Here is a 13,726-nt window from a genome sequence, read left to right on the forward strand (position 1 = left end):
AAAGTGTGTTAAAGCTTTATAAGCCATGAACCAAACGAACCAGCTACAAGGTAAATCACAACTTTACAAACTTTGATTTAACTTTGAGTAATTAAAAATCAACAAAAAGACAAAGGTACAAGAAGTTTTGCATGAGGATGCAAAAGTTTTCTCTAATGCATGTTTCACTTATGTTCAATTTATCGCACAAATTTGCCACAAGCAAAAGTTGCTTGGTTTGAAAGGTACTTCTGTGAGTGATTCTTTATGCATGGACCTTTTGCCCAAGGCTAATAAGACCGCACCTTAAGATTGTTGGGCACTCCTGGACTCACCTGCCCTGTGAACCCCTGTCCCTCTGGAGACTGCAGAAAGGTGTGGTACACCTGGTTGGCCCGGGCAATCACAGTCGCAACGGCATCTTGGTAGTGTGGAGCAGCTATGGCGAGCAGCGGTAAAGCGGCCAGAGGTAGATGGTCTACACTGCTGGACACGCAACTCTCATCGTAGCTGTAAGGGTTCAGACTGTGGAAGAAAATAGCATATTAGAGTCCATACTGGTGGCCCAGTGACAAAGCAACTGACACAAAACATTTTTGTTTTGCTGTCTTTCTGAACTTTGAGAGATTTAGTTCCCAAAACACTACATCGGCAAGTTTTTTAATGCCAGAAGTTTGGCAGGTGCCCCAGTACTTACTTAAGTTGATGCCACTCATTCATGTCAAAGTTCTCACTCTTTTTAAGGAAAATCCATCTTAACATGGTAGCCAGTTTCTATTCAGTCTAAACCGGACATTAGCTAATCCAAGCTGATCATAAATTGGTATAAACCGGACATTATCTGAATAACCAGCTACTATGTTACAGCTTGACCACTTTAAGTTAGCTGGTTTGTTGTTTTTCCAAGATGTCTACCAAATAACAACTAGTGCAGGCAAGCTAATAACCAACACAGATGAGATAATGACCAGTTGATGACTAGTTTTGACTAGCTAATGACCATCTAGAATAGCTCAAACTACCTAATCAACAGCTTTGACCAGGTAATGAGCAGCTTAGACCAGCTAATGACCAGTTTTACTAGCTAATGACCAGCTTAAACCAGCTAATGACCAGCTAGAATAGCTGGACTAACTCATACTACCTAATGACCAGCTCAGACCTGCTGATGACCAGTTTTGACTAGCTAATAACCAGCTTGAACCAGCTAATGACCATATTAGATCAGTTGTACTAGCTAATGATCACCTTAGATGACCTTCTTGGACTAGCTACTGACCAGCTTAGACCAACTAAGGACCAATTTAGGCCAGCTAGAAATTGATTACCATGTTCCAGTACACTGCTAAAAGCAAAAAAGTTGGATTTTTCAGAAGGGATGATTAAAAGTGTGACTCAGGTCACAGAGATGACGATGATGCAACGTAAGAAGAGGAATTACAGCGCTTGTCCAAGTACCACTGAGCAGACCGAGGTGCTTTATCATGCTGCACTGCATGAGTCTGCATGAGTCCACAGCATAAAAAAGAGAAAAGTGAAAGATTGCCCTGCCCCAACGTTGTCACCTTGAACAGCTGTGCTAACCCCAGAGCCATTGATCAAGCCCAGCGATTAGTGACCCAAAGGCTCTGACAGAGAGACAGCAGTGCTTGGGGCGAGAGTACTGATGATGGAGAGAGGTACAGCCTCTTTACAGCCCAAGCCAGGACTGGGGCAAGAGCTCCAAAATAACTGTAGGCCTACCTGTTTGAGGAGAAACACAAATCAGTGGTCTAAGTGTTAGGGTTGTGCCAAATTCAGTATTTAATAATTGGCTTACATTCAATTCACAAGTTGGAATTTGTATGAAATATCCATTCATCACTCCATCTCTCAATCCATCCATCATTCTTGACTTGAAACTTGAACATATAAAATTGAAAATATGTTTTTAATCAAGCCAACATTCAAAGTTTGACAGACTGCCCTCCTAAAAAATAAAGAATTTTAATTCTTTACATTCACATTCGAATTGCAATTCTGTATCCTGTTTGCTACCTCAATTCAAATTCTATTTACATTCAAGTACTGATTTGGAATTTAACAGGCATTCTCAATTCCAATTTGAATGGTTCCAAACCCTGGCAACACAATGGCAGTGATGTGCAGAGCGAAGATATGAAACTTCCCAGGTGTGTAGTCGTGATAGGCTGTTGCTTGGCGAAGTGTGGCACAGGCTACTTGTGATAAATGAATTTTGAAGGTGATGCCTCCAAGTGGAAATGAACAAGTCCCAAATGAATCTGTCTGCTGGAGACCTGAAATAGTAGTCAAGCTCCTTTTATCATCCTGTTGTATGGGGGGGGGGGGACTACGTAGCTCTAGGAGGGTTGTGAAGGAAGTCACTTTTCTGATTATAATGACAACCCATAAGCTCAATGTAATCAGTCTTCAGTGACATTGCCCCGTGTTCCACAAAAGCAGGTCCCATTTACATCTTACTCAGCAGAGAATGTCTACTTTTCCTATTTCCCTCTTTTTTTATGATCTACTGTTATTTTTCTTGTAGTTTTCTTCCTACGCTCTGGCCGCTGATCTTTACCCTGACTCCTTACAAGGCTAGGCTAATGCGCTATGACCCAGTGTGAACAAAAGTTCCTGTCATGTTTACATGAACTCTCCTGGCTGGAGAAGGACACAGCCATTACAGTAACAAGCCTGCAGACCAGGGGCCAGCCCTATTAGACATGCTCCACAGCAGGAGAGGGTTCAAAGAGCACCTCCAAACCACTCACTATGCCCCCTAACTGAATTTATTATTTATTTACACAGTGTAATTAATGTTTGGCCCATGCTAGCAGCTGGCATTACTGCTGAGGTGTTGTTTTATCTCACTAATATGAATATGCCAGGCTGGGTAATGAAGTCTAACAACCTGTCATCTTTTTTAAGGGTAATGACTGTCCTTTCTGAGACTTTTTAGTGCTCACTCTCAGTAGGTAGCTCTCAATTGTAGCCTTGTAGGCTGTCCGTCACAAATGACTGTCCTTCACAAATTCAAATGGCTGTAGTAAGACAGAATAACAAAAACAAACTGTAAAAACAAACAACGTGACAGAATGTAATACAAAGATACCACTAGGCCTAGGCTAAACTGACATAATACAACAGTATTTTTTATTTTCTCTGTGTTGTGAGTGTTAGCAATGCGGTTGCTAATGTGTTCTGAGCAGTTTTAATGTGCAAATATTGTTGCTAGAGCGTGTTCTTGGTGGATACTAGTGTTCTGTGTGGTTGTTAGGTGGTTACTTCAGTCAAAGGAGCCCATTAAGCCCAGGCGAGTATCCCTTCTTCGCTAGGTGAGAATTTAAAGTCAGATTGCTTTGAAAAGTAATAGCACACCTCCTCTCAACAAGCCAAATGATCTGAGGTGTTATTCATGTCCATAGCAAAAACAGCATCTTAAGAACTGTTTTCTGTCAAAAATGTCTTTATCTTTGAACCGCCTACGCTCTTTACCTGAGGGAACTAGTAAACAAAATCTCACCAGAAACAAAAATAGTTAGGAAGCTGCAAAGAAATTCAAATTGAACAAGAAAGAGAATGAAGACTGAACTTTGTTGTTTGTCATAAAATATTTATTAGATGATTTAGCTTCCCTCCCATAAGCTGTGAATATGAAGCTTTTGTACAAAAAAAGGTTAGCTTATTACTAACAATCGTGAATTTAAAGGGTTAGTTCACCCAAAAATGAAAATAATGTAATTTATTACTCACCCTTATGCCGTTCCACACCCGTAAGACCTTCGTTAATCTTTGGAACACAAATTAAGATATTTTTGTTGAAATCTGATGGCTCAGTGAGGCTTCCATAGCCAGCAATGACATTTTCTCATCCAAGATCTATTAATGTACTAAAAACATATTTAAATCAGTTCATGTGAGTACAGTGGTTCAATATTAATATTATAAAGCGACGAGAATATTTTTGGTGCGCCAAAAAAACAAAATAACGACTTATATAGTACATTAATGGATCTTGAGAGAGGAAATGTCATTGCTGGCTATGGAGGCCTCACTGAGCCATCGGATTTCAACAAAAATATCTTAATTTGTGTTCCGAAGATTAACAAAGGTCTTACGGGTGTGGAACGGCATCAGGGTGAGTAATAAATGACATTATTTTCATTTTTGGGTGAATTAACCCTTTAAACAAGCAAAGGCCTATAGTAATGTAAAAAGTAAAAGTAATGTGGTGGTACCATGGTACGATGCTATCAGACAGGGGATCAGCAAGATTTTTTTTTAAAAGAAATTAATACATTTATTCAACAAGGATGCATTAAATTGATAAAAAAAAGTTACAGTAAAGATATTTTTTTATCAAATACATACAGCTTTGTTGTACATAATATGTCATGAGACATATTTGTTGTAATATAATATGTCATGAGACATACTTAACTCTGTTATGAATACCAAGCATAAATGAATAACACAAGCATTTATCCATCCATCCATCTATCCATCTAACATTTTACTAATCCTAGCATACTAATCCTACCACCCTCATTAATGAGGTTAGTAAAACTGACACAGAAGAAGTGACCCCTGTTCTTTCAAAGACAAAACCTTCTAAGCCTACTCAGAACAAATGAAGACCCCTGTACTCCCTGCTAGCCTGCTCCACAGGAGATGGATTCAGGGTCTCAAAATAACCCAGCTCCAGCTGAGGAGGGTGAGAGGAAGTAGTTTTGATCAATAACCCACCTTTAGCCTGCCAAAAAACCTTTTGAAAATACACAAGTGGCAGCTGAAATCTAACCAGACATTCAAAAACACTGCTGCGTGTAAGAAAATCATCTGTTTGAAGATCTAATTTGCAGGGGAGTCATAAGTCTCATTTCTGTTTATAAAGCATTAGCTCTCATTAATGGAATCTCTCTTCCGACCATTAGGGCCAGTAGGGCTCAGATAAAAGATATTTATCTCAAAAATACATCTTTCTATCACTCAAGCAACATAAGATTGGTAAATGGTAAATATTTCCTCTTCCTTTCCATGATGTTAGGGACCTAATCCATGATGCATCAGCCACAAACAAATCCATTAGTTTACAACAACAGCCTGAAATTTATTTCAAAAGTGACAAGTTAAAATACTGTCATACAGCAGTAAACTAAAGTTCATAACTATAAATAAGCAATACCAACAACATGCTTGCTTGGCGATGGAGCTTTTATGCAATAAATTAAATATAGTTGCTTACATTTTAGACATAATATTGGCAGTTACTTTGTTTTTGCTCTGCCAGTGAAAATATTTCCAAACAAAGGCACAGCATAAAGTGTCACACGTCTTCGAGCAACACAGTAATGGCGTTCTGAATGAATCTGTGTCTTTGAATGAATCGTTTTGAGTGACTATTCAATAACTAACAGAATGAATCAGCATTTTTTTTAAATCAGTTAACTAAATGATTCAATGACTCAATAATTCCTGAATAAAACGGTATGTTACAACAAACTGGTTGAGTGAATAATTCAATGACTCACTCTTTGATGAACGAATCAATGTTTTTGAACTAATCAGTTGAGAGAATGATTCAATGACTCACTCATGCCTGAATGAATCAGTATCTTTGAAAGAATCGGTTCATTACTGACAGTCACTTGCCGCCACCTACTGATGCCAAAACTACTGATGTAAAAGCCAATCAAATCTCCACCACTAATCCACAGACTGTTCAAATTCCAGGACCAGAACTAACTGTTGTATAAATGTTGTATATTATATATAACGAGATAAGTTAGGAGGAAAGAAAGCAAACTATGAAAGTAAAATGGCAGATTCTGATTTCATATTGACTCGTTGGCCATATAATAAAATATTTAAAGGGTCAAAGATTCAGGCCTAAGAATAACGAGGAGTTACAGGTTGTAACCCCAATCGTATGAGGAATACTGAGCAGACTTGCACATTCAACACTCACAGGTGGTACTGTCCTTGAGAGACGAATCAGCGTGCACCTCCTTCCTATCTGAGCTGTGACAGAGCCCTAAATTGTTTTACTCCAGGAATCACGTATTGAATTGACTTGCACACCGTGCTTTGGTGAGAGAAAATCAATGTGGAAGCTTTTTTGCCAGAGTTGCTAATTGGAAATCCTGCGCGGAGGCGGCAAACACAAAGCTCCATAACATTCCGCCCCTCCTTTGCTTTTGTGTGTTTTTTTCCCCCACAAACACTATGTTTGAGTGTTTTCTGTGTGTGAGACACTGCTTCATACACACACTGTAAAGCAACCTCTGTAAGCACACCTCATTAGGAGAGGAAACTCATTATCAGCCATGATGGCTTGGCAGGACGACCACAGGTTTCAAAGACAATTCCCAAAGCTCTTAAACAGAAGAAATGAGAACATACATCCATGGCAGCTCTACTGACAGAAGATGTGTGCACTATAAAAGGGGCTCTAAACATGGCAGCGAGCTGTCTGTCAATAGGGAGAGAGCAGTGAGCCTTGACTGGGTGATTCTCACAAAAACATGCCCAGGTCATATTTCACCTTAATACCAAAAGAAAAAAAAAAAAAAAATGTCAAAAAAAAATATTTTGAATAAATAAAATGCCAATTTTTAGGACCATTATGTTTTTTTACACCAATTACCTCAAATTATCGCTGAAATGTTTTACTTTGTACTTGTGTAATTCTCAATATTTTTTATGGTGATTCTCGTAGATTCTCTTGACTATAATACAGGATTTTTTAAAATTCATTACAGTAAAACAATGACTTTAATATAATTATTTTTTAATGAAATAAAATGAAAAAACAGTACAAAAATACTGCTATGATGTATAAATTAGGGCTGAAACAACTAAAATTGATAAAATCAATAATAAGATAAATAAATTAAATATTTATTTTTTTATATATTAAATATATATATATATATATATATATATATATATATATTTAAAAATTTAATTTACCAACTGCAAGAGCAATAACATTAAAATAAAAAAAATAAATAAAAAATAAACAGTCCAAAAAAAAATTCCTTCAAGGAAAACATCCTTTTTAATTTCTTTAATTTGACTTTGGAGTGAAATGTAATTTGGACATGTTTTCGACAGGTTTTGTTAGATTCACCCCATTGTTTAGTCCTCACTGCTGCTGTCCAACAGGCTGCCAAAACCCAGCAGGAGATAAAATCAGCCACAAGTCTTTTCCTGGAGCACAAGAGCCTACTGATGTTGTTTTGGCTGATCCTGGGCTAAGTAACGGCATAAACTGACCGCCTAATACCTTCATTAACCATGTGGGAAGCAAAAAGGAAGTCATGTTGATGAAAAGAAACCCTATTGTGTGATTCTGAAGCATGTGTAAATGTGTGTTTATGTGTATTCTGTATCCAGGGTGCACGATTATGACCTGCAACAATTACTCAGTCTCTCAGAGCAGGCTATTGTTCTTTATTATATCGCTTTTACTATATCCCCTTTCTCAGAACTGGACAAATGCAGACAGAAAGGCATAAAACTAGTCATGGTTTCTGCATCTATCCCTTTGTCCTAAGCTCAGGTCAGTTAATACTTACTGCAGCTCCATCCGCTCTGAGCACTGAACCATAAAATCATAGCAAAAGAGCAAATGCAGTTTGTATATCACTCATGAACAGGGTTTATCATGTTAATCTCCGCGGTACCCCAGTGATTGACATTTTTTATTAGGCCGTGTGTGCGATGGGAGCAGGCAGATTGTGATCATGTGATCAAAGATCCTCTTCTGCTCTGTTTGTTCTAACTCTATGGAGCTCCTTCATTTTCATTGCTTCACCCAGGTGATGACAATGACAGAACAAACTGACACATAAGGCCTAAAGCTATAGAAGAAATAACTCCGAAAGGGCCCCGAGCCACTGAGCCCTTGAAGCGATGGATCCGCTTTCACGGCTTAAAGGGACTGTTCATTTTAAAGGTTCATTTTATTCTGATTCTCACAGAAAGCATTAGCATTACATGCTTACTTAGGGCTGTCTTCTTAATACTTATTTGCTTCATCCCTTACAAATGAACAGCAGCAGAGAGGGCAGACAAAAAATTAATTATGTCTCGTCAAGCAAACAAATCACGCTAATCCTAAGCTTTGCATCTTATCTGCACTCTTGTTCTACCTGCATGAGATGAAGAGATGCTGTGCAAAAGGCAATGCAATTAATAGATTTGATAATAGAATAGACATTTTTGAAATATTGACATTGAAAAATTGACATTAAAAATATTGACATCGCCCCGTTTGGCCGATGTGTCTGAAGAGGGACTTTTATTTTGACGGCGCATCAGACTTTTAAGGCCAATTCACACTGCACTGACAGCACCAACAGCAACAGACACTTCATCAGGTTTTGTTGGATCAGTGTGTTACTCCTGTCGCCGTGGGGTTGGTCAGCGCTAGTTTTCAACAATGTTCATCAATGTTTTCAACATGTTCAATCAGTGTATATCGGGTCGTGGAATGTCTGAGGAAGGACATACTGTAATCTGGTGACTGTCCATGTTGGTCGCCGTCTGTTGGTGGAGTGTGAATTGGCTTTTATTTTGACAGCGAACGCCAGCGCCAGAAAACACAGCACTCACATTCTCCATCTTCATTGGTTTACCTTCTTTGTTTAACGGTTCTGTCTAATATGATATTATTTGAGCTGTTAAACAAAGAAAGTAAACAGTATATGAAAAGTATTATAGTGTTTGCTTTTATATTTTTAGTAATAGATAGGCAAATACTTTCTTATTTACCATCAGCAAACATATCATTTAAACAAATCTTGGCCAAATCTATGTCTGAGATTTTCTGAAGTGTGTATTTGTAGACTGCATAAAAACGTGCGTAGCCTAGTGTGTGCGTAGCGGTCAGTGTATGTGAATTAAATGCGGACAGGAGAGTTCAGCTTCAAACTTTAAAGGGGTCATGAACTGCATTGTTTTATTGTTTTATAATGTTTCCTGGGGTGCACTTATAATCATCATCAAAAATCATCATAATTTAGAAAAAGCATTTTTCCTACCCTGATTTTAGCCCTCTTATTTGAACCCTTTGTTTTAGTGGGCGTGTCTGCTGTGAGACTTGTGTAAGCGCCCACTGCTGTGATTGGCTAACATCTCTGCCTATAAAATAGCTAAGTGTTACTCACTCGAAAACTTTTAGCATGTTTTTACTATTACAGCTCTCTAACTAATTGTGAAAAGTGTTGCATTACATTTATATCTATGGCATTAGAACAATGTAGCCGATCACAGACATGTTGTTGAGCGCATGAATGCAGTGATCTCGTCATTGCAACTCAATTTCTTCACACTAACGAATGCTTTCATCGGAACTAATAGTGCAAACTCGATGCAACTAAGAGATTCGTTGAATAAAACGAGTTTTGGCGTGAGTCACTGATAAACTCGCACTGTTTGATTGACAGCTCCAGTGCGCACTGTTTGATTGAAAGGGAGCTTCTTTGATCGCTTCTTTATATAATTTAATAACTGTTTAAATAACAGATTATTTTCATCCTACTAAGAGAAACAACATGAAGTTGCTTGTTTAATCATTGGTTTGATTTACTGACACAGACAAAGAACATCTGACTGTACATGAATCATTACATATCAGATCAGGCATTAGAATTAACACAGTTACTTACATGTTGTTGCATTACTGTCGAGTCCATATTGTAAAAGCCTGTTTGAAAAGTGATTGATTTACCAAAGAATCAACAGTGAAATCGCAAATATAAATAACGCTCAACTGAGACATTCACATTGTTGAAAATAAATAACCATATTCCTAGCATTAGGATCCTTTGAAAGGTAATGTTATTCTTGTCCTGTATAGCTTTTCTCTCCTCCTCATTTCACTAACACGACAGTGGGCGGGGCTAACGTTTCAATGATGAAGTAGGCGTTAAATTCTTCTGCGGAGGCGGGGTTTCACCTACAGTATTTATAGGCACATTCCAGGATCAGTTGTTCGATGCGCCTGGTGTCAATAAAAAAAAGCTTTTATTGGACTAACAAGGAAGTTTTCAGTTCTGAAACTTGCAGGATATTCTTATAGTACGATGACTTCTTATATAGCTCAAGGAAAAGTTGATTTCTCAATTCACGACCCCTTTAAATTCTTGATTTCCAACTATGCTGCGCTATATCTAGTTGCCCACTATTAGTGTTACCTTGTCTTTATTTGAAAAAATATGATTCCCAAATGCGCACAAACTAACCAGATTACTGAGTGCCCTGTTGGTTACAGTTTTTACTTTCTTTTTCTTCATATTTTTTAACAATTTCTTATTTGTGAAAAATACTAAAATAGAATTAAAGAATCAAGAAGTTGCCATCTAAAGTATAAGTCTGTTTATTTTACAGAGTTATATTTAATTCACCTTCACCTTCAATTATTTATTTCTAATTTATGAAATATTAAGCAAGAAAAATCTATATCTATACATATCGGCTTTATATCGGCCATCGGCATTGGAAACGGCTATCAAAAAAACAATATCAGGTGACCACTAGCTCAAATATTCTTAAATTAAACTTGATTTGCTCAGAGAGTTCAGAAAAACAACTGTCAAGAACAACTGCAACCGAATCTGTCAGCATTTCCTCATAAAATGAGTTTCATGTATTCAGCCAGTTTCACCTAAGGGTGTTCCCATGACTTCACAACAAAACATCTATGTATGTGGCATCTCATTTCATAGTGTATTTGCACAACAGAGCAAAACACTCCATTGCCAGGAAATGCAGCCAGTCCAACCAGTTACAAAACAGTACTGCTGAAAGGAAGCAGATGATAGCCTATATACACAATGGTATTTACTTTAAAGAATACCATGGCACATTTCCAAAAAAGCATGGTCATTAAAAGTTGCTTTCAGTAATAGCTACTTACTTTGACACAAGGCAGAAGGCCTCTGCGCATACGGCTGGGCACGGCACCAACTTGATGACGACATGCTGGGCTGCAGCTTGGAAATGAGCTTGAGATACTTTCTCCAGCACTGAAGACAGGGTGTTTACATCTGCGGTCTTTGCACCCGGCTCTCCACCCGCCGGGTCCAGTATGTTCCCTCCGTGAACCACCAGCACCAGCACATGTGTTTGACATTTCTTCTGGAGGACAAGGGTCAAGGGTCACGGAAAAGTCACAGCACAATATCATAGAAAAGAAAGCAGTAGTATACTGAATATTCAAAAAGATTATGTTACCTCAGCTTCCTCTAGACCGTCAATGCTAGTCTGAGGGACACATTTCGACCTCCTTATGCGGTACAGACTCTCTGGGCCCATTAAGGAAAGAGCATGAGATGGATAGATGGGGATACATATTAAAAAAAGAGAAAGAGGGTGATTATAACCACTTTGCACAGAAGCACAGCAAACAGAACCACAAATGATTATCGATCCTTCAAAAGCACACTCCTCCCCCTTTCATTAACGATTTTACCTTCTATTTATTTTCTTCATAGTATGACACAGACAATGTAGTGTTATCATCAAAACCCCATACTGGTACCATCATATTTCAAAACAGGTCAATAAGAAACAGACAGAGCTTGGGATTTGTATCAGGCAAACTCTTTCATTTTGATGTCAGCTGGTGTCATAAAAAAATAACAAAACCTGACAAATTACACACAAGAGAAAGTGAACAGGATCAACAAAAAGCTTTTTAGTGTCTCCGAATCTCCAAATAAGACTGCTGGCCTTTAGCCAAAGTCATTATACCTCACCTTCACCATTGCATGCTCTATTTTTTTTCCATTTGTAGCTTCCCGCTCTGTTCTGCCATCTCATTCTCACACTCTCATGATCTAGAGCTCCTGATCTGGCTGGCCTCCAGTCATTCTGACAGCATGGAGCTTGTGCCCATACCTTCTCAATGCCTTTTATTAGTCTATCTACTTTTAGGAGGGAAATGCTGGAAACTCACAATCCACAAGGTGAAACTTCAAGGAATTCAAGCCCCTAGAAGTGGTTGTTCAAGGTAACATTATGCATATTTACTACATATCTTCTTAAATCAGTTGGATATTTGACAACGGCAAACTTATGAATAATAATGGCTGGTTTTCTTTACTCTTCCCACATTACTCAGTGCTCCTCTCATTATTGTCAAATTCCAGGTGTTTTTTTTTTTCAGTTATCTAATCTGCAACAGTTACTGAAGTCCAATCCCATCATTCTGTAATGAGAAAACATCATCTGAAAAACAGAGCCAGTTAAGACTTTGTACAAACAAACACTGGATTGATTCATAATCCATCCTATCGCAGACAAGTGTGGGAAACCGCACATATTTTTACCACCAAGATGATGTCATGACAACCCTGAGCTGCTGTGACATCAAACAGACTGAGCTGATGATAGACCAGACTACTTCTCTTAATGGCATATTCATTCACTTCTAAATCACTAAGTCTCCAAGGAACAATTGTGTTCATTGAAAAGCTGTACCCGACTGCAGAAAACCCTCCCAATAGTGAGAGCCTGTGCTCATCCCAGCTGCAGGCTTTCATTCACAGCCGCGCCATAAGGAAAACAGCCGGGGCACAGAGCTGCGTTCTCTCCTGTGCTTAACACTGTATACTGCCAATAAGCCACAGCATTTTTAGGCTCATTGCCACTTTCTTACTATCGCCTGTCTGACTACGTCCCTCAGATGCATATAAGACACAAATTCAGCTTAATGAGTCAAATATATAGATCATTAGAAAAACAGTCTAGATAGAACAACAAGAATGACAGACAGACAGATAGACAAATCGATAGATGGATGGATGGATGGATGGATGGATAGATAGATAGATTCAATACCATTTGCGATACCACGAGAAAAACTGCCATATATACCACCATACAGATACCCATAATTTAGGTAATTTTGTTGCAATATCTTACACACAGAACAAGGAAGGCTTATTTGAACCATTGAACTAAATTTACAAAAAAGAGAAGCAAACAGTAATAAAATAAGAACAAATAAACAAATTGCAAGCGATAGCATAAATAAATACAATACAATAAAGAGACAAATGAAATAAACATGGCTTTAAGTTTTTTCAGGTGGGTCTAACAGTAGTATTCAGGTAAGAAACTACAGAAATTAATCAAATGTAAAATAACATTGGACAGTCTTCACTGTAAAAATTAAATTCAGATTAATGCTTACAATTAAAGTTACAAAAGTTATTCAGTAAAGAGCAGTGAGTGATTTTCTCCTTGTCTTTTTTTCTTTGATTAACATGACAGAAAGCAGCAGGTTTATTAGACTGCTGTCACTTTAAGAGCTTATGCACAGATCCATTATACTATTACACAACATGTTTTCTCTCTCAACTATTTACATTCCAAAACTTACTGTATTTACCTGAATACTTGGCAAAATGGGCATTTTGACATAATTTTGTATGTATTTGACCATTTAAGAGCAATAAGCAATAAAAAAATAAGTCAATTTGGTACTTGCGATCTGTTTTGAGAGGCGGCTTTTTACGAGAGCACCACTTATATAAATCAGTGGTGTACGTGCTTTTGACGTGAGCACGAAACCTGCGGGAATGCCCCTGAGTGAGGCACCTAACCCCCAATCACTCCCTGGGCGCCGCAGTAAATGGCTGTCCAATGCTCTGGGTGTGTGTGTCCACGGTTTGCAGTGTGTGTGTGTGTGTTCACTACTCACTACTCTTAATGTGTGTGTGCACTAACTTGG

General features: G+C 38.1%; 1 protein-coding gene across 4 annotated transcripts in view; it reads right to left on the reverse strand.

Moving 5' to 3' along the window:
* pitpnm3 (PITPNM family member 3) overlaps positions 1-13,726 on the reverse strand; it is a 111,018-nt gene that overhangs the window by 41,107 nt on the left and 56,185 nt on the right. For 2 of the 4 annotated variants that reach the window (XM_051863107.1, XM_051863104.1), the window contains 3 exons: positions 11,224-11,294; positions 10,907-11,124; positions 315-504 (listed from right to left, as the gene is read on the reverse strand). In XM_051863107.1, coding sequence (XP_051719067.1) covers positions 315-504; positions 10,907-11,124; positions 11,224-11,294 — 479 coding nt within the window. Of the gene's footprint in view, positions 1-314; positions 505-10,906; positions 11,128-11,223; positions 11,295-13,726 lie in introns of all 4 variants that reach the window. The other 2 variants (XM_051863106.1, XM_051863103.1) reach the window with 1 other exon arrangement.

Source organism: Ctenopharyngodon idella, chromosome 15 (genome assembly GCF_019924925.1).
Source record: "Ctenopharyngodon idella isolate HZGC_01 chromosome 15, HZGC01, whole genome shotgun sequence".
NCBI lineage: Eukaryota > Metazoa > Chordata > Actinopteri > Cypriniformes > Xenocyprididae > Ctenopharyngodon > Ctenopharyngodon idella.